The 22500-nt window shown below is 40.4% G+C and overlaps 1 protein-coding gene and 1 long non-coding RNA gene across 2 annotated transcripts in view; both read right to left on the bottom strand.

Moving 5' to 3' along the window:
- LOC138979376 (uncharacterized) overlaps positions 1-17660 on the bottom strand; it is a 17747-nt gene extending 87 nt beyond the window's left edge. Inside the window, exons 1-6 of the mRNA XM_070352083.1 lie at positions 17517-17660; positions 11497-11799; positions 8257-9073; positions 7347-7553; positions 5681-5902; positions 1-4287 (exon numbers count right to left, since the gene is read on the bottom strand). The exon at positions 1-4287 is cut by the window's left edge and continues 87 nt beyond it. Of these exons, the coding sequence (XP_070208184.1) occupies positions 3529-4287; positions 5681-5902; positions 7347-7526 (1161 nt within the window). The 5' untranslated portion in view covers positions 7527-7553; positions 8257-9073; positions 11497-11799; positions 17517-17660 and the 3' untranslated portion in view covers positions 1-3528. The remainder of the gene's footprint in view (positions 4288-5680; positions 5903-7346; positions 7554-8256; positions 9074-11496; positions 11800-17516) is intronic.
- A 1683-nt stretch (positions 17661-19343) lies between these two features.
- LOC138979375 (uncharacterized) overlaps positions 19344-22500 on the bottom strand; it is a 7362-nt gene continuing 4205 nt past the window's right edge. Inside the window, exons 4-5 of the long non-coding RNA XR_011460007.1 lie at positions 21374-21468; positions 19344-19489 (exon numbers count right to left, since the gene is read on the bottom strand). This is a non-coding gene — a long non-coding RNA (uncharacterized lncRNA). The remainder of the gene's footprint in view (positions 19490-21373; positions 21469-22500) is intronic.

Raw genomic sequence — 22500 nt, 5'->3', positions numbered from 1 at the left:
ACAAAAAACAAAAAAAAAGTTACGTGGAGCGATATGAAGACACAAAATCAAGATAAACACCACAAACAAATAATCGCCGAGACTACATTCAAACAGACGGGATAACCAAGAACAAGACGGGTCACGCTCGCCGCCGCGAAGCACGTACGCGTCCGTACTTACTGAATATATTTCCTTTCATTCCGAGCAAAGTTTTGAGTAAACATGACATATCTATATATTTTTGAATTCAGGAGGAGATGAGGAATACAATAAATCCGTTTGCGAAAAATCGCTTTTAATGACAAATTTAATTAGCAAATTCAATAACTAATTTTGAGTCAGTCAAGCAAACAATTCAAACTTAGCACAGAAAGTCTTTCTTTATTTATTTATTTGGTGTTTAACGTCGTTTTCAACCGTTCGAGGTTATATCGCGACGGGGAGAGGGGGGAGATGGGATAGAGCCACTTGTCAATTGTTTCTTGTTCACAAAAGCACTAATCAAACATTTGCTCCAGGGGCTTGCAACGTAGTACAATATATTACCTAACTGGGAGAATGCAAGTTTCCAGTACAAAGGACTTAACATTTCTGACATACTGCTTGACTAAAATCTTTACAAAAATTGACTATATTCTATACAAGAAACACTTAACAAGGGTAAAAGGAGAAACAGAATCCGTTAGTCGCCTCTTACGACATGCCGGGGAGCATCGGGTAAATTCTTCCTCCTAACCCGCGGGGGGTAGCACAGAAAGTGGTCAGGATGTAGAGTTTAAGTTTCTACCAAAGTGGAAGGATGCTGGACGGTGGTTTACAAGGTTGGTTTCAGGAGAGGGAAGAAATGCCTAACGTTTACATAACACGTAGATGACAGGTAATGTTATCTAATGTCATAAAAGGATTACAAAAAAATTAACATAAACTGTAGTGCTACTTATATACATGATATTTTCCAAAAAGCAAGACAAAATATGAAAACTAACTGTCAACTAAATTAATCATTAGGTCATTTTCTCAGAATCTACAGCAGAAGTCAGCACCATCTTGAAAGAGACAACAACAAAAAACAGTTAAATATGGCAACAACAATGAAGGTAAACAGAGCAGAGAAACTGTAATCACAGTCACACAGAAACGAAGAAAATCATTATACTATTTCCATCCTCCTCAAATCACGAACAGTCACAGTTTCAAAGGTAATAGCGCGACAATACTGATCTCATGTGCAGAATATTTGTTTGGGTATAATCATACACAAATGTCAAGGGAACAAAAGCCTCTATACATACGCATCTCGTGTAATTTAGAAATTCTCCCATGTTTTTGGATGAAATGGAAAACATGCTATGAAATATAATAATAATAAAAATAATAATAATAATATGAACCAAAAAACGATGGGGATATAAAACATGTAGGGTTCAGAGCATTCTTACCGTTCATATTTAGTATCAGACTCCCCGATGAGTGAAGATACAACACGAGAAATATGCCACATTTATTTTGAAAATGTGCAACCGTCGAGTCCTTCGACTTCGAGTCAATTCAAGGGGAGTCACTCCGCACAGTCAATCCGTCGAACTTCGACTGGAGGTTTCGAATCGCAAATAACGAAGAGTACAGTCCTTTCTCCGAGTTCAAATGAGGTCTCTCTGAAAGATCCTCACTGTTCAGCTTAACGCTACACTGGAATTTACCAACAGAAAATTAAATGCGTGTGACGAAAGCACGACACACTTGAGACACCCCACACAAAAGTAGATCTTACTGTACACTGACGACCTAACCACACAGTTATGCCTATTCAAATGCGCGTAGCAAAATGTGCGTTTGGAATCTTCTTTTTTCTATGGCGGTACTGACAATATCGTTATTGAAACAATCCCAGTGCACTAAGGGATTTATAGAGCAAATCTCGAAAATAATTATTGAACTCAGCGCTATGCGCTTCGTTCAATAATGAATTTTCTCGATTTGCTCTATAAATCCCTTAGTGCACTGGGATGTCTCAATAACTTAAATAATAATAATAATAATAATAATAAAAATAATAAATGAGCATTTATATAGCGCAACATCATAACTTTACAATTATGCTCTTTGCGCTTGACACATTTAAAATTAAAACACAGTTATACAAGCATTTACATCTACATTCATAGTCAACAACGCTTAATTAAAAGCATACACCATCAAACATACATTGCAAAAAATTCGTCCACTAACTAAGTACTAAAAACATGAATAAAATAGGTAGTGAAAACAAGGAATTACCAGCTGAATACCCTTAATCAAACAAAACATGTTATCAACAATACTGTTAAGGGCTGACAGACTGGGCCGACACTATTAGTCGATCAGTAGTTAAGGGTAAGATTATTAAGTTCAGGGGTAGCTAGTCCTACCAAGGGCTGACAGACTGGGCCGACACTATTAGTCGATCAGTAGTTAAGGGTAAGATTATTAAGTTCAGGTGTAGCTAGTCCTACCATGGGTTGACACAGTTTAAAAAAAAAACTGACCGAAATATATCCAGGATAAAAAAAAACTGAAAATGCAAGAACTATATCTAAACATGTTCCATGTTTTCCCCTTGTTTGACCAAATTTGACAAAAGATGACTGTTTATTTGCCCGCCTAAAAGTTTTAAAACTCGTCCGAGTCTCAATCATAATCAAAACCGTCGTGCTGTATGTTGCACTTTGGAGTGCAGCAAAATGATTGTCTCCCTTGACGACCTTGCTCTCAGTTTGTATATAATTATTATATCTTACAGGTTATGACTTTTTAAGTTTTAACTAAATTCTTCCCGCAGTCCAGGGGGTTTAAAGGGGAGTTTTGCTTACCCCCGTTATGCGTAGGTGTGACTTTCTCTTGAAAGAAATAAAAGTGTCATACTAGTACTCTGCTCACATGTACACTTCTGTTTTGATATGCTGAAAGACGAAATGTGAATAAGAAGCTTCCCTTGACGACTACACAAAGAACAATACTGGAGATGGCAGTTTCCTTCGATTCTAGGGATACTATAGGCGTGTACGTGTTGATCTTAATGCATAATGTTATGTGTTGTTTGCACATGAAATGTATCTTATCTAAAGTAAAACTTTCAACAGCAAAATAGTACATGTAGTTCACACATTGTCAAGTCCTCGCTCCTGCACTATCACGAATTCATTCTGGTAGCTAGGTGTATTTTTTGTTGTTGCTAGGGGAATACAAAACACACACATCCACATTCTTTACAAATGGAAAAAGCGGGTTGTCCCTGCATTCATGCTCTTAGTCCACTAGCACGAAAAAAGCAGAAAAATGAATATGGTGAATTTCTAAATGAACTACCCTACTAGAGATGCGTCGCATAGGTGTCTCCCTTACGCCTACTAAGAAAATATGTACATGTACGCTGCAAATGATTTTCAGATACACATTTCTTCCACAGTTGTTGGTGTTTTTTTTACTTCAGAGAGAGCAAACATCTTTTGCCGACGTACTTATAACTAAGTCCTCGACAATATCCATGTTGGTCAACGTTTCTGAGAGTTAATCGTCGTTTTCTGGAACATGGCTCCCGTTGGTGCCGTTAGTGGCCACGTCAGCAGAGCAAGGAACAGGACTCTGAATTTGAAAGGAGTGACGCTCTCTGTTCTGGGATGACGAGAAACCGTTTGACTGTTCTAGAGACACAGGGCTCGCAGCCTCCATTGCCTGCAGTGTTGACCCATTCATGTCTTCTCCATTTGTCTCAATGCTTTCCTCATCGTGAGAACGTTCAATATGATGGACGTCTCTCCGGCTCACACTGCTCGTACTACTCCTTACACCCGGAAAGTGCCATCCACTTCCGCTTCCGTTCAGATGCGCACCTTGCCCGGAAGATGAAGTCAGTGATTTCCTGTCTGTCTCTTCTACATACTGATCTGATCCAGCTCTGCCTGAGGCCAGACATGTTTCAGTCGCGGATTTCATCTTCCGTTCAACGTAGCTTTCCCTTCCACTTCCCTGTGGATGTAGCATTGACGCGAGGTCAACATTGTTTGCAATAACCTTAGCGATGTTGACAACTGTTTTTGTACCGAATCCCCCTTCTGAAACAGTTGGTTGTCCCTGGTGTCTGACACTCGGTATGTGATGATAACTTTGCGGAAGACTACCTGGACCGTGGAGCAAGTTGCTTGCGCAAGAGTTTGAATCGGACCTTGGTGGGTTTGCCATTGCCCCTTGGAGTTCTCCTGTCTCCATGGGTGACCACGCTTGTGGTGAAACTCGTTCCGTGGAATGGGTGCGCGTGCATTCTGTCACCTACAATAAATTAAATCAAGTTTCAAATATTTCAGAAAACAAACTTGGTATCAGTAATGAAAACTATCTAGTGTGTTCATTTCTATCTTTGGATATTATCAACCTGTTTGTTTTTATTCTGAACTTAGCAACAAGAACAAAATAAAATACTGCACAAATTTGCGTAACAAACTAAAACATTCATTCTCATGTCATTGCATTCAAACTTGTTTATGCCACACAGGCACTTGACTGGCATTACTAAAGGAATACGCCAGATAGCCAAAGAAAACAAACTGTTTTTCATAGATAATTGATTGACTTCGTCCTCGATTTTAAAAGTTGTGCTCATTCTGGTAATTGTTGATTAAAGGGCCCTTTTTTAAGCGGTGGCCACATGACCCTGTACAGAACACCTCTTTGATCCTAAAATTATGCCAAATACCTCAGCTAAGTTCCCTCAATAGCATACAATGTTTGCATGAAATGAAACGGGAATGAATGTTTTAGTTGGAGTACAAAATGTGATGCATTGTTTACCTTTGTTACGTTTTCCATTTGGGCCACAATTATTACCTTGGCGGACGGATGCTGCACCGTCACCCTCCAAAGACTAATCATTCTTAGAAGTTCGATCTGTCAAGGGGTGCTAGCTTCTCTACATAAACTTGTTGGTGTTATGTTTCTTATTCGTGTGTGTTTTGAAAAGACCAACCGTATTGAAACCTACAAACAATGTCGCACGAACATGCGGAGAGAAAAATCCAGTTTTACCGATGAAATCTACTTTTAACTTCCAACTTTTTGTTCTGTCTAACTTATATAAAGCTGTTATGGAAGGCATGGTTAATACAATGGAAATCAAAGGGGGAGTCAAGGGGTAAGTCCATAAAACCGAGCCAAAAGACCCACACGCAAACGTTTTTCTTCCCTTGATTAGTGAATGTAGCAGGTTCAAAATGTTCAACACAACATAACAACAAAAACACACATAAACTGTGTGTGTGTGTTCGTGTATGTCAGTGTGCGTGCGTGTGTGCATGTGTGTGTGTGTGTGTGTGTGTGTGTGTGTGTGTGTTACTGTGGTTTACCATGCTCCTGTCTTTTTGTCAAATATATTGCATGATCACTAAATTCCAAATTGCGTGTGTGTGTGTGTGTGTGTGTGTGTGTGTGTGTGTGTGTGTGTGTGTGTGTGTGTGTGTGTAAAAGGGGGATGAGGAAAGGTGAAATTGTTGATTTAAAAAATGCTGTCTTGGAGTCATGCAGGTACCCCGTATTATTTTTTTTCTCTCACGAAAACGACAAGAGTTCTGTATCTTTTTTTTTCTTTTTAGAAAACGAAGTTCTTATCAACTCATCAAATTACCAAACAAGTTTCGATTTCATATCTAAATTTTGAAAGAAAACTTACTTCCACCCAAACTGGCAGAGTCTCGAATGGTGCTGCCGAGTCGGGCATAAACTCAAATTCTCCCTGGCCTTTTCTGACGTAGCCCACATCAACGTAGCCCACGTCAAGGTAACGTTCAGTGGACTTCATCTCTATCGGATCACTCCGCGCCTGAAGAGCCCAGGTCACTGTCTCTGGCCTATCCAGCCCGGGACATGAGCAAAACCTCTCAAGTTCGATTCTCTGGCAACAAATAGGGTGAACAATAACTGTGTTATAATTTCAAATATTTACAAATTATTTCTTAAATTATATAATAAAGTTGTCTGGAATTAAAATTAAATACTGTTAGTACCTTTACAATCAGAAAGCTGATGCCCGAATGTTTCCAAAGATGGTTGTATTGTAACAAATTCAAGAACGATTCATTTGTCATTTCCACTGATATCTGTAAGGATGTCATTCGTGTTAGCCTATTCATTATGCAAAAAGGTCAAGAATTAGGTATTTCAGTACATGGGCTGTTACATTTTGTCCTAAATGTTCCAAGTACAATTTCAAAGATAACTAAATGGGAGACTACTTCTAATATGTTTCTGTACTCGTGGAGTAACTTCCCTCCCCCTGATTCAAGATGGCTGAATAAAACGTGCGTTCCAATCTCCTGTGTCCTGCCTCTACTATCCTTGCTAGATTGATTGATTGATGTTGCTTTTTGGGTCCAGCGGACCATACGCCAAATCAGGACCCCCTGTCCTTGCTAGAATGTACCAGCAAACCATAACATGGGCAATTTGTTCTTTTCTCAATATTCGAAGTATGTGTTATTCTTTCTTAATTCCTCCTTATCCTGTCGGGAGGGAAAAAGCTGGTAGGCATGTGAAGCTTAAGAACAATCGCAAAGAAGGCGTAGTCTAAAGGTTATGACTGTAAATGTTAACTACCTTGGAAAGGATGTAGAGTTAAATCAAGAGTCTACAGTATCACAGTGAAAATTATAATCAAAGTGTGTGTGGGCCAAAATGACAAACTTATGACATTATTAAGTAAGGTTTTTTAAAGCAGACAAAAATCCTTTTTGTTGCAAGGTCCTTGAATCTTTTGTAATGTATGTTCGATAGTGTATGCTTTTAATTAAGCGTTGCTGACTATGAATGTAGATGTAAATCAGCTTGTATAACTGTGTTTTAATTTTAAATGTGTCAAGCGCAAAGAGCATAATTGTAAAGTTATGATGTTGCGCTATATAAATGCTCATTTATTATTATTATTATTATTATTATTATTATTATTATTATTACTGTCAATAGTATGTCTGCAAAAAACACTGTAACTGTCACTGTCATTATTATTATGTAAATCAGAGGTCAAAGCCCTTTTTAATTTCTTATTGACTCGGGCAATGTTGCATGGATGCATATAGGAGCAGAGTAGATCCACTGGATGTTGCATGGATGTATATAGGAGCAGAGTAGATCCACTGGATGTTGCAATCTGGGTCAAAAACGCGAAAGTCTCCACAAAAATTACATTTGATAATTCTGTTTTGAGCATACATCGTACAGGCAAAACATGACTTGTGGGGACAATAATTATAGTACCGCAATTCATTAAGTGTTACGTAAACTTAGCAACAAGATTTATTCCTTTTGTCGAATGAGAAAAAAATACACGTTCTGAAATGTACCTTTATTGGACTAAAACGCAATCTTGTGCCATCTCGAGTCTTATGCATCCAAGTGACTCCTTGTTCGTTGGAGTCGCTAGCATCAGCCTGAGATGAAAGATGGATACGAACTCCCACGTCAACTTCAGCTGCTGTGTCTGCCCCAATGCGTCCCAGGGTCTTTCGTGCGATGAGCACCATTTCACCGTTTGAGTTCACCTGCTCTTTCTAGACACAAATCCAAAAACAAAGAGACTGTCAACGTTCCAAAATTCAGAATAAAAAAACAAGAAAGATAGGTTGTTGGAAAGTTTGTTATTGACAAAACAATACATTCACAAATATATTGACCCAACGGTCTTTCAAGTGCACATGCAAACAATTAATTAATTAGACACATTTTAAGTACACATTAGGCGTGCAAAAAAAGGAATGCGAAGTTGAAAAATGTCCATTCAAGGGTTTCCTCAGTTGTGTTTATTGCTTCACTTACTGCTTCAGTCTTTTTCACTAAGCATTAACTTTTTGATATACCCCCGTTATACACTTTGGACAAATCAACACACACACACACACACACACACACACACACACACACACTCACACACACACACACACACACACACACACACACACACACACACACACACACACACGCTCAAGAAAATATTAGTGATTAAATCTACATTAATTATTAAAGGATGCAGTTAATACACAGTTTCTACCTTATGTACTGTTGAAATTCGTCACAGTGACGATTTACTACAATAAACGTTGCTTTTAACACTGAACTATAAGAAGTTGCCATACCCTGTGCCCTACAATACATGCAGTATCATTGCAACTCAGAATGTTAAAAACTTCAAAAAGAAATGACGTTTAAAAAAAATATAATGATAATGATAAAAAAGTGACTGATGAAAGACATTACCTTGCGGAAGTCGCTGTTATCAATCCGTCCATCCCAAATATACAAGCTGAGGTCCACGTCTGGTGTTTTCCTCCTGACGTGTCTTCCGTATAGATGGAAACTCAAAAAGGGAGCTGCTTGCTTAATACCATGAGAACAAAAATAGGCAGTGAAATGATCAGTGACAATACTGATTCTGTTTTCTTCAGAAAGTAGAACTGTCCTGGATGACTTGTTGCATCGGCTGTACTGGTATCATTCTTTTCTTCGTGCGTCTCATCAAAACTGTCTCTCTGAACAAGCTGTAAAATCTCGACGTTGATTTCTCCCTGCTGGTCTCTGTTAACCTGGTAAACTTTGACCTCATGCTCATTGGCGTCAGGAGGTAGAAAATGGGGCAGGGAGATGCAAACTGGTTTCTTGAAAACAAAATTTTCTCCAGCATAATATTCCACCACTGGACTACAGATGGATTCAGTTACACTCATTTTGAGTTTTTCATGCACTCCATTCAAGTCAGTGGAAATGGCACCATGGATAGTTGCTTCAGCTGTCGTTGTACTCTGAGCAGAAGAAGTCTCCACTCGCAGGTCCGTAGCGCCAGGAGTGAACAAACTTTGCTCTGTTGAACCAAAGGCTTTATATCTGATTGTACCCATTGAATGCAATGCAATTGCCATACAGGCATGCGGCTCTTCCCCACTCCCATTGTTAACTGCCTTTTCGGGGACGGAGAGGATGACATCGGAATCCACTGCTTGCAGCTGTCCGCCTTTGGAAGTGAAGGTTTCACTGAACTGCCATGAGCTGCTGAAGATTGGTCGCTGGAACTCTGCATCTGTTAAAAAAGAACTGGGTTACAAAAAAGGTTAGAAGACCGCAGAAATGGCTCTCATTCACTTTAATTAGTGGAGGTGTATGCCTTAATTGAAGACAAATCAGTGCCAAAACTTCGCCAAAAATTAAAAACAGGCTTTACATTTAGCATGATTTTTAGAAATAACACAGTCAAAATGTCGACAAAACAAATAATATCAGATGGAGACGTAAGCCCGAATCCCGCTTTTCTTGACATTCAGATGTAATTTCTAGGACACATTGCTGCATATGAAGATTGGACATGCTTTTCGTTTTCCCAGCCTCTTGCCATTTCATTATTATTTATGCGCAGTTTTAAACTGAAACAATTATGAATAAAGATTTGTCTTCTTAATAGTTTGTCTTAAAATATACGAAAACAACATCAAAAATTTGACAGGTAACACAGTGTAAGTTCGAGAAGAGACGTACAAGTTCTACCTAAACTGACACGTTTTCATCTTCTAAATCATGTTGCTTATTTGAAGACTTATAATAAGGGGGCTGCCTCTTTATGATCATACTAATTGGATGTTTAAAAAAAATGTTTTTGTTGAAGAAAGAATATTCTATCTGCAAAGAACGTTTCCGGACCCTGGGACTTTTTAAAAAATGTGTATTGACGCCCGACGGAGCGAAGCGACGGAGGGCTTCAATTAGACTTTGGGAGGGCGTCAATCCACGATGAAGACCGAGAAGTTTCAAATGGAAGCATGTTAATGTTATTGTAATTCAATCTGACGACGATCTCTTTTCATGCGATGGTAAACAGACAGAATTGGTTGTGTTCTGTTCACACACTACTTTCAGTCCACCTACCTGCAAGGGTCAAGTCCCAAGAAATATGTCTATCTTATCGTATTCCTATCTTATCACTCTGCTCCTGCTTTGTTTTCTTTCACACACATTTTCCCTTCTTTTTTGACGGGTTTCTGGACAGCAAACTCTTTTCATCACAAAAGCGATCTTTGGAATTGACTGACGTAGTCTGGAGGAATTCATGCATCAGCTTACGTCACGTATTCGACGTCATCACTTCGCATACCTTATGGTCTCGGTATTTCGTTGGCCTTCATATTTCCTACTTGTAAAATGACCCTCAAAGCTAACCGAGACTAGTTGAGGTTGTATCAATGCGCCTCGCCAGCAGGTGGCTAATGGCTTTTTTAGCGAGTGATTATCGACAATTAATGACCGGTAATTTTTAATGAGTTGGGGCATTCTGACCAATCACAGGATCTGTTTCATTAAAATGCCAACTTGATTGAATTACATCCCCCCCCCCCCCCCCCCCATCCATTTGCTAAAAATAATTTTAAAAAATGCTGTAACAGCTTCACTAAATAATGTTAAACTTAAAGGGATTATTCACATCTGACTTCTTGACACAAAATTGATCTAATTTTCATCTGTATCGATCCGTTCAGTAATATCGAACTATACAAACTTGCAGCACCCCGACCCCCTTCCCACCACCGTCACTAGCCTTATACTCAACACCTTCTGCATTTTGATTTTTTTTTTAAATAAATTTACAAGAAGGATAACTCTCTTGAGACTGGGTGGCCGAGTGGTAACGCACTTGCGCTCGGAATCGAGAGGTTGCGTGTTCGACCCTGGGTCAGGCCGCTATTTTCTCCCCCCTTTCCTAACCTAGGTGGTGTGTTCAAGTGCTAGTCTTTCGGATGAGACGAAAACCCGAGGTCCCTTCGTGTACACTACATTGGGGGTGCACGTTAAAGATCCCACGATTGACAAAAGGGTCTTTCCTGGCAAAATTGTATAGGCATAGCTAAAAATGTCCACCAAATACCCGTGTGACTTGGAATAATAGGCCGTGAAAAGTAGGATATGCGCCGAAATGGCTGCGATCTGCTGGCCGATGTGAATGCGTGATGTATTGTGTAAAAAATTCCATCTCACACGGCATAAATAAATCCCTGCGCTTAGAACTGTACCCACGGAATACGCGCGATATAAGCGTCATATTGATTGATTGATCTTGACCAGGCTATTGTTTGCTGGCCAAGACAAAACATACGCACGCACCCACACGCGTACGCATGTAAAAACAAATACCACCACTTGTACGGCTTAACGTTGCTGGCTCATGCATACTTCATAACGTATAGGAAATCACAGTCGCTGGTAAAAATAAACGTTAACAAATGAAAACATGAGATACAATAACCAAAGATCTGATGGTCAGCCTACTATAATAATGTTCCTTACACATCCACACACACAAAATACATGCCCACGCACACACAAACACACACATACACATACACACACGCACACACAAACACACACATACACACACACACGTACGCACATACAAACACACCCACACACACACACACGCACACACACACACACACACACACACAATGCTTCGCATACCTATTGGGGCGGTCACTTGAGAAGAAGTGGCTTCGTTTTCATTGGAAGAGCATTCAGAGTCTCCCTCAAAGTTCAGAATAGGTTGCAAATAGTCGGTGTTGTAACCTGAGCTTTCGTCACTATATCCGGATCTAACGTCAGAAGACCCAACGCTCGTGGTGGGACTTGACCTTCCCTCATTCCAATCTCCGGTCGTAATTGGGTGAATACGAAACATGAAGTCCGCAGGCTGATGACGGCCATAGGGATAATCTGTTTCCTGGGTTTGCCAACCTCTCCTAGACATACGCTGCCTGACTCTCTCTGATAAACAAAAGGCAAAAACAATTTACAACTACTAGTGTTAAGCTTTGAATCATGAAGATACAATCGACTTTTTTCCATTGCCGTGGCTTATTTATAACGCTAGCCGACAAAACATTGCGAATTTATATATTAAAATCTGTAATCTGGTTAAAGGTAATCCTCCCGTAAACCATCACAGATACTGTCAGGATTTTACACACAGTACAAACACCCTTTCATTTAAACACTCACCGCTTGATAACATCCTAGGTGCCCTCCGTGAAGAGCGAGCAATTTTCAAAGAATTTATTTTTGCGTGGTGTATCTCACCCCTGAGCCATCGTGAACCTGTGTGATCCAGTTTCCTTTTTTTCACAATTTAGTCGTCAGTTTGTGATTTCAATGCGACTCGCTGTAAGTTTATCTGCAATAGCACGTTATTGTGTACCTCTGAATCTAAAACGCAACAAACGGCTGCGATTCACACGAACTTATCGGCGGCGGTTGGCTGGAAGCAAGCGATATGCAGAAAGTTCGTCCGCTTGGGGAACGACGACCTTGAGTGACACCCTTCCGGGCTTTTCTTTTTTCAAACTTTCAAAACTTCGAATTGTACTGATCTTGTCTTGATGAAAAAATAATTCTTTTATGATTTAAGAATGTTTGAGTAACAAGCTGTCAATTTATTATTTAGATTTTAAAAGTTAGGTCTAGCACCTGCATGATCGTCCGTTCGGATAGTCCACGAAAATAAATTCTTTAAAAATATGTCTCACTCTCGACAGAAAGCAGCCAGGATGTTCCCGTTCGGTGAGCGTTCAAATGGAAGTATGCTTGCACTGTATGTAGAGGCTCGGGGAGCTCAGTGATGGTTTACGGGAGGCTTACTGTGCCTTTAATGTGTGCAAGGTTCACCACTGTATGAGAGCAAAATGCAGGACAAAACGGAGTCACTGCCGTAATTACTACGTCTTATTTACACAACGTGTCATCTGAGCAATTTGTTGTAGTGTTATCGACACAAAATGACAAAAACAAGTATAGCAATTGACACGCAGCGTATCCCTATTCAGTTTTTAACTCAATGTTCGCTGTCAGTACGTGTCGATAGCACTTTATTATATATTGAACCGTGCAAACACTTCTCTCTCTCTCTCACTCTCTCTCTCTCTCTCACTCTCTCTCTCTCTCTCTCTCTCTCTCTCATTCTCTCTCTCTCTCTCTCTCTCTCTCTCTCTCTCTCTCTCTCTCTCTCTCTCTCTCTCTCTCTCTCTCTCTCTCAATATATAAACATGTTAGAAAGAAAGAAAAGATTGTATAATGATTTGACATTACAAAAACTTATTGAATCTGTAAATGATCAACAAGAATTTTGGAATATAATGCAGACATTATCCTCAAAATAAAAATAAAGAAAGAACAACATACCAGTTGATACCTGTGTTGATACTTGTTCAGCATTTCAAAGTATTATTGGAAAAAGATGCAATTGAGGCTAAAGAAATTGAATATGAAGACGATGAAGGTATTTTGAATCGTCCTATTTCAAAAGAAGAAGTGCTGATCGCAGCTTGAAGTTAAAAACCTCACAAATCTGCTGGGCCAGATGGAATAATAGGATCACTTTTGAAAACTATTTTTTCTCCAGGGATTGACTGTTTGGTACCCTTTTTTAAAAAAAATTCCAGGGTGTATTCCAGAAAGTTGGACTGAGTCCATTGTTATCCCTTTGTTTAAGAAAGGCGATGTGAATGATCCAAATAATTATCGTGGAATTTCGCTGTGTAATGTTAGTAGCAAGGTCTATAGTACTGTGATTAATAACAGGTTGCAAGAATGGATTGAATGTAATAACAGTACGGGGGAATATCAAGCTGGTTTTAAGAAGAATTATTCCACTGTTGATCATATGTTTACACTGTTGGCCTTTGTACAGAAACAATTTTCTTTGAATCGTAAGCTGTATGTTGCCTTTATAGATTTTGAGAAGGCGTTTGATTCCATCAACAGAGCTTTGCTCTGGCCAATTCTGTTAACAAATGGTATAAAAGGTAAATTCTTTAGATGTGTGAAGAGTATGTATGATAATGTAAAAATAAAAGTATGGAAGACATGGTGCCACATTCACTGATGATTATTTGGAATTGTTTATTATTTTGCCTGCTGATGATTTATTGTTGTTATCAGAGACTGTTGTGGGTCTACAGACTCAGGTAAATAATTTACGCAGGGCAGTGTCCTCTCTTCAATTAAAGGTAAACATGAGTAAAAGTAACATTATTGTGTTTAGGAAGGGTGGATATTTGAGTGCAAGGGAAAGATGGACATATGGGGGAGATATTTTACCTGTTGTAAACGTGTATAAGTATTTAGGAATATTGTTTTCAACTCGACTCAGCTTCACTGCTGCCTGTAGCGATCTCTCAAACCGGGCCAAAAATGCTCTGATGTGTATTATACAAAGATTATCTGTGCTTAATAATAATAGTTTGAATGTTTTTTTGAAGTTGTTTGATTCCCAAGTACAACCAATTGTACAGTATGGTGCTGAGATATGCGGACTGGATAAGGCTGCTCTGCAGTGTGAAAAAGTCCATTTATTTGCATTGAAGAAGTTCTTAGGAGTTCGAATGCGAACCTTGTACGAGGGCTGTTCCATTATTATTTAGAATCCAGGCTCCTAGCAATAGTTAGTTAGTTAGCTGTTTCTTTTCGGGTCCAGCGGACCATAATAGGCCAAATCAGGACCCCCTAGCAATACGGCGTTTAAAACAAAATCACGCCGTCAAATAGTAGACTATTGTGAGGCTTGACACAAAAAAATAAAATCAGTCCAGAGTTATGTCGTTTTCATATAATCGACTCGGGAAGATACTGACCGCGCAATGTATGAGATTGCGCCATGAAACTCAACAATCGCGATTTCCGAGCCATGACTTACAATAACTCAAAATAAGGCTTAAAAGAGGCCGATTTGCATGACAGTTCGGTGATATGTTTTGGGGTGAATGCTCTTTGTAGAGCCGTGGTGTAAAACGTGTACAACAATTTAAAACCTGGTAGATGGAGCCTCAAAAATGGTACCCATCCTGGTCTACTTATTTCATCCGTTATCCTCAAAACATTAGCGCTCTTGAACGGATAACACGAGAAGATCCCTTCATTTTCATCAGGGAAATGCAATATGCCCTGGGCATTAAAAGCTCTGCATTCGAAAAGATCTTAAACAAATATTTAATGGCGCCAAAGCGATGTGCCGGTTGGGTACCACATGAACCCAGTGACGGGAAGAAGAGGGGTAGGGCAGAGTGGTTCCTGACAATACTTGAAAAAATCAGCAATGGCTAGTCTGAATCAATACGGAATGTCGTCAGTTGTGACGCAACCTTTGTTTATCAGTTCTATCATGAAATGGCTTAAAGTAGTCTGGGCTTGGCACAAACACCGTCCTGACACAGGTATTCGAGGGCTTATGCTGCAGCATGACAAAGCACATGTGCATACCGCCTTTGCGACAACAGATTTCTTGGCACCAAAGGGAGCACTGCTGTTATCGCATCCATCCTATTTTCTTGACATCTCCCCATGCTAGTTCAGCCTGTTCTCGGATGTCAAGAAACAGCCGCGGAAAAACGGTTTGAGAGCCTTTAAGACTCTGTCCGAGCCTTCATGAGGGCCGTACAAGGTATACCTGATGTCACGTGGTCCCAGGCCTGAATGAGGTCTTTTGAGAGGATGGCCAGTTGGGTGTCGGCTGGGAAAGGATTGGTCTAGAAATTAGCGAGATTTAAGAAACAGCACGTTTCGTTTTGCAGCTCGTTTCGTTTGGTGAATGAGTCACCCCGCGAAACGGAACGTGTAACGAGACGGCATAGGCCGCAGACAAGATTTAGATGTATTCACGTTTCGTTTCGGAATGAAAGGCCGGGCATGGCAGGATATGATCCGCTGACTGGGCATGGCATAATTTCAACTCCACGAGTCAATAAAGGATTGACATACTCGCATTGCACGCACAAGAGCTTCACATTTTTCAATTCATGCACCTGATCACATACGAAGCCAGAATAAAAATTCGATACGATGACCTACTTCTGCTTCGCCATTTGCTTTCTCACCATGAAGTTGGATAAATGTACCAGGATCAGCACCCTTCAAAATATTTCAGTTCACAACAGTTGTCTACCTCCAATGAACACATTCTCAGCGCTGAAAGACTGTGAAAGGGTTGATGAATCTAGCAATGCATAAAATGGCCAACAAATAAAACTGTTAGTGTGCAAAAATACTCACAAAAGTTGACGAAATATTGTTCGTTTTTTTGGGGTGGAAAACGTGACTGCGTTTTGACGTTCCACGTTCCGTTTCAGTTGACCTTCACCTTTCCAGCGAGAGACCCCCGAAATAATGACGTTTACCACAACTTCAAAACGAAACGTCCCAACGTTTCGTTTCTTAAATCTCCGTAATGGCCTGGTTAGATTGTTGGTATGCGTTTCTGTTTCTGAGATTCTAAACAATTATGGAACAGCCTACGTATATGACGAGACAAACAGATATCCGATATATTTGAATTCTATTTTAAGATGCATTAGCTACTGGTTGAAATTGTTAAAGATGGAGGCGCACAGACTTCCTCATAAATTATATTAAAATAATGTTGTATACAATCGATGAAAGTGGTAAAACGAACTGGGCCTCAGGTGTCCGTTGCAAATTGTATGAGTACAGTTTTGGTTTTGTGTGGTTGGAGCAGGGCGTTTTTAATGAAAAAGATGTTTTGCGTGTTTATAGGGAAAGGTTGGTCGATTGCAGATAGCAAGAGTGGGATTATCTTATTCAAAATAGTGATAGATTTGTTGTTTATTGGACATTTTGTACTGTACATGACATTAAACCCTATCTTTTGTTGAATGTGGATAGACATCTTAAGTTTATTATGACTAGGTTTCGATTCGGTATTTCAGAAATTGCTGTGCATACTTACCGATATAAAAAAAACATATTATGCCGATCAGTTGATGTGTCCCCTTTGTAAAGAAAAGAAAGAAGATGAAGTCCATTTTGTTTTGTGTTGTCCATACTTAAACAGATTAAGAGAAACATTTATCCCATTTAAATATTATAAAAACCCAAGCACTTTTAGACTCAGCTTGCTCCTGGCCTCACCTCAAGAAAATGTTGTCAGAAATGTGTCCCTGTATTTGTATAAAGCCTTTAAATTAGGAGATGTTGTAACCTCTTAGTTTAATACTGTCCAATGTATGTTTTAATCTGTAGGTTGTGCGATTATTATTTTGTACCTTTTTTTTGCGCCAAATGAGTTAAATTATTTGCAATGTTAACCGTTTGTTCACACCCCTTCATAAGGGGCTATGGCCTATTGAATACATTATCTGCGTCTCTCTCTCTCTCTTTCTCTCTCTCTCTCTTTCTCTCTCTTTCTCTTTCTCTCCCTCTCTCTCTCTCTCTCTCTCTCTCTCTCCCTGTCTGCCTGCCTGAAATTTGAATTAGTGAGCTTTCAAAACGCTAATCTTAGGTACTTGTCTTGTGGAGGAATCATCTTTCCAAACCCAAGCTCGAGGCGATCAAGCACAGTTATTTTGAACAGGAGTATCCCGTTAATATATGAAAGTATCAAAGTCCATGTATCATGGTCTTAAAGAGAACGAAGAAACTTCAAGCAACTTGTTTGCTATACAAACGGCGCCGATACCTGATCAACCCAATTTTACCGTTGGAAAGATGAACAGCCTCTGGCTCTGATTTCAGTGGTCCCGAGAAGTCTTTCTGCGATGTCTGTAACACACGACGACGGGCAGCGGCATTTTCACCAGTCTGCTGCACTTGGTCTCGGAACAAGCTCTTCACTCCAGTCAGCAACTGAATCAAAACAAATTCAATGGATTCCATCGTAAGATAAAAATTTCGGCTAACTAATGAGGAAAGCGGTGTTGAGTGCCTTCGTGTTTTCGCTTCGTTGTTGCTTTCTTTTTAACGATACATAGAGAATACTACATGGGTTAGCTGTGTCGTACCACATTTACACGAGTTGTATTTTTTAAATATTGAACTGCGAGCAAAAGCGAGTTGTTCACTATTGAAAACGAGTGTAAATCTGGTATGACACGGCAACCCATGTAGTATTCTGTTTATCCAACATACTGTATTTTCGTGTATTTTACTCATAACGTCCCCAGTAGTGGCGGCGACACTGAAGACGCTCCTTTTGGAACCTCGATCTCTTCCAAACCTTGTACAATCTTTTACGTCAAAGCAAAGAAACGCCACTCTGGAAAGTGTTTGACGTGTTAGTTCTAAAAATTCAATCGAGGGGAATTATCAAACGCAATTTTGTTTCCTTAATGACTTTTGCCTCGGTGACTTTGGCATCATAAGCAGTGGAAAAACAGGTCCCTGCCACACTTGCTTGACATAACCTCATTTACATGATACACACACGTGTGGTTTGAACGATGTTATTATCTAATGAGTGGTCTCTCTCACGTATGATAAAGTAGACTTCCTATCTCATCTTTTTTTGTTTGCTTAGCTAGCGACGTGCAGTCACTCGCAAAACTTGGCTAGCAGGGGGAGACCCCCGAATATGAACCACAATTTGTTTTATGCTAATAACTGGTTTTTGGCTCACGTAAGTGTAGCCTATGCGATCGTAACTTTGTCTGTCTGTGCGTGCGTGCGTGCGTGCGTCTGTGCGTGTGTATGTCTGTGGTAGAAACTCTAACATTTGAAGACGTCACATTACATTGACGTCACATTATGACGTAAGACGGTAGACGTCACGCAAAGGAAGTACTGACAGTCTCGGTCATTATTATTTTGAGCGCGCCGAGACTAGTTGGCAGTCGTGTCCTTGTAAGTAGGCTACATGCAGACAGACAGATCTAGATCTAGTGTCTCGCTTTCTTGCACAGTTTCACCTATGCTCTTTCTCTGTGTGTGTGTGTGTGTGTGTGTGTGTGTGTGTGTGTGTGTGTGTGTGTGTGTGTGTGTGTGTGTGTGTGTGTGTGTGTGTGTGTGTGTGTGTTTGTGTGATTGAGTTTGTGTTACTGTTTGTCGATTTCTTACGTGAGCCTTGATGGCTTCGCCTCTTGTTTTTTCTTGCGGAGAAGTTTGCGCTTGGTGGTTGTTTTCTGTTCAGTGAACAACAAGGCCTAATTCCAATCGTAATCTCCCTTAATGCGACAGCATCGCGCGAAAGATCAAAGCCGGGTGATCTGGGGCGCGATTTGGCAAACATTTTAGTCCAAAATTCACGTTTCAAGAAAAAACTGACAGAGTGAAACCCATACAAAAACTAGCTAGCAGTGACGCCTTAAGGTCCAAAACTGAAATACGCTTTCAAAAAATAAAACAACCAACAGCAACAAAAAAGAGAAAAATGTAGCAAGTAAATCCTCCCAAAATTGTATACATCAACTTTCATAAATGTCCGTTTAGTAGTTTACACTAGATCCTGAAATATGCCTTTCAACACATAATATACAAAGAGCAGGCAAAGGTCCTCTCTCACCCTTGACGTCAATGAAGATTACCTTCTTCTTGTCAATGATGGTCTCGCAAATGCGGTCACAGAACTGATCCAGGTTTTCCTCGCCTCTCTTGACGAGCGGAGAGAAAGCTTCGAGGTATAAAGGAACAGATGACTTCTCGTACAGAACTGGAATCAGTGTTCTTGGGGTTACGGCTGAAAGAAAGCAAAAGGGTTTACTTTTGCGTCCTAAAATATAAGGCGGAAAAAAAGGGTTTCTGGTCCCTCGACCGACCCTATTTTTTCCTCCCGACCTCCCGACTGTTTACCCTTTTTTTTTATCTTTCAAAACATCAACAATGAATAAAAAATAAAACTCGATTTGAAGACCACAGAAGGGATTCAACTCTCGTGAGTTGTTGACACGGAAAAGCCACATGCGTATGATTGAGAAAAAAGAACACGTTTAGACTACATAAAAATGAAGAGAGAAAAATTCCTAAAAATACTGATCCACCTTCATATGCCTTGTTACCGGAAAGAAACAATTCATTTGAATGTGCATTAATTCAAGTTTACTGTTACACCTTAACTTCTCACTTTAAATTAAATAAATACGAGAATTTATAACGCGCACATATCTCATCACAAGGCGACTCAAGGCGCACTCATACACATTCTTGGAGCTCCTTTCAACAACGTGTGTTAGGCGCGTGAACAGAACTCAGGAGGAAGCATGCTTGGTATTTTCGTGTTTCTATAGCCCATCAAACTCTGATATGGATTACATGATCTTTTCAGTGCGCACTTGGTCCCCAAAAAATCTCCACCCTTAACCCACCAGGCGGCCGCGGCCGGGATTCGAACTCACGACCTTCCGGTTAGGAGGCCGACGTCTTACCACTGCGCCACTTCGCCCGTCCAAGCAATTGGGCTTTAATTGGGGTTTGCGTGAAATAAGCATTTGCTTGAGTTCGTGTCCCAGCTACATTTTTGTCAATTGTTTCATGTCACGTATTTGGAACTAGATGATTACCCGCTTCGCCGGGAAGAAGTAGAGCCGAATACCAGGCTGCGCCTGGGACCCGGGCTTTGCCGGGTGTACGCCGGCTTCGCCGGCGCACGAAGGAAAGGAGATAAACGCGCAAAACACTGGAGACCTTCTAAAAATAGTAACGTGCAGTGACCTTCTAAAAATAGTAACGTAGTAACGGGAATATGGATTGACGCCACACGGAGGAAGGGAGATAATCGCGGCTGAAAACACTGGAGAAGATAAGGAAGAGTTACTGGTAGTGGATCCCGACCAAAAAAACAAAAATCGGTTCAACGCGCACAGCGCTGCGCGCTGAGAGCACGTGTTGAAATATCTCATCGATGAGGTTGTGTCCGGGGTGTAGCTGAATACGGTGTCCAAATTTGAAAAAGATCCACCGAGAACTTTGGCCGTGCATCGCGAACAGACAGACAGACAGACAGACAGGCAGACAGACACTAGTCTATATATATATATAGATAAAATTGTGTTTAAACCAATTGGGTTTACGTGTAGGACACAATGTGACGAGTTGAGAATGCAACCGAAGTTAATTCGTTCACAGGATCTAGGAAAAACTGTCAACGATTACAAGAGTGGACCGTTGGATCATTACAAGCGGGGTCAGGGCACTCCGAATTCAGACCATTCTGCCTTTGTCCAGCAGTTACGTTCTAAAATGCTACCAGCACATTTTCAGTATGGATTTTCCCCCACTGTCTCTCTTCCTTTTTATTCAGGAGTATATCTACACACACACACACACACACACACACACACACACACACACACACACACACACACACACACACACACACACACACACACACACACACACACAAAATTAAACGTCTGTGGAAGTGTTTTGTCCCTGTCAACTGCCGTTTGGAGTGACAGAGACAAAATAAAAAATACTTGGCAGAACAGATAATGGAAGTAGTTATATATATATATATGACAGGCTCTATTGCAAACAGCAACAGAAGACCCGTTGGTGGTTTTCATCTATTCATTTAATATGGTAAAATGCGTACAAACAGTGATAAGATTAATACGAAACTTACCAGAGAAGTGCACGGCCAGTTGTTGCTCAAGTTTTGCCCAAAGTTCCTGGTCCCATGTCGCCTTGGCTGGTAAAGCAAGGACAATAACCCGCGACCTTTCACATGAAAATACCACACCACAAAATGTAGCATTATAAACACGAACATATACATGTAGATATAGAGTGCACGTCCTCATTTACATAATATAGTAAATATAGTAAGCCAGATACTCATGAGTGAGTGTATGGTTTAGGTATAACGTTTGTGGTCTCTCTAACTCATGTAGGAGAGACTGATGTTCACATTTTAGGCTTTTTAGATTCTACGGGGCGAACTGTACGAACGTAGCAAACTATTTCATGAAATTAAACTAAAATGTGAACACCGGACGGGCGCAGTGGTGTAGTGGAAAAGACATCGGCCTCCTTATCGGAAGGTCGTGAGTTCGAATCCCGGCCACGGCCGCATGGTGGGCTGAGGGTGGAGATTTTTCCGATCTCCCAGTTCAACTTATGTGCAGACCTGCTCATGCCTTATCCCCCTTCGTGTGTACACGCAAGCACGAGACCAAGTGCGCACGAAAAAGATCATGTATCTACGTCTGAGTTCAATTCGGTGGGTTATAGAAACACGTAAATACCCAACATGCATCCCCCGAAATCGGCGTATGGCTGCCTGAATGGCGGGGTAACAACGGTCATACACGTAAAAACCCACTCGTGAAATAAGTTAACGTGGGAGTTTCAGCCCATGAACGAAGAAGACGAAAAAGAAGTAAACACCCTTCGTAGTTTATCGAAACATCAGAACTGGTTTTTTTTTTGGATCAGCAGCTAAAACATCCAAACTAAGAAAGATGGAATCATTTTGTTTCATGTTGCTCAATATAATCATTTGGCTGCAGGGAACTATTTTAATATATTACTCTTTGAAAATAACACAGAAAAAGCCACCCTGATTTTCTTGTGCAAATTTACGCGCGTGTATAGGAAAGGATCAGGCAAATTACTCCAAGTTTTAAGGGGGGGGGGGGTGATGATGTGACTAACAAACTACCATCCGCGATACATTGTACAATACCAGTGGACAATAAGATATAGTACAAGCACCAAGCTATGACAAGACATCTTGGGAGTAGACTTGTG

This window comes from Littorina saxatilis, linkage group LG11 (genome assembly GCF_037325665.1).
Source record: "Littorina saxatilis isolate snail1 linkage group LG11, US_GU_Lsax_2.0, whole genome shotgun sequence".
Lineage (NCBI taxonomy): Eukaryota > Metazoa > Mollusca > Gastropoda > Littorinimorpha > Littorinidae > Littorina > Littorina saxatilis.
This window is presented reverse-complemented; position numbering and strand designations above follow the sequence as displayed.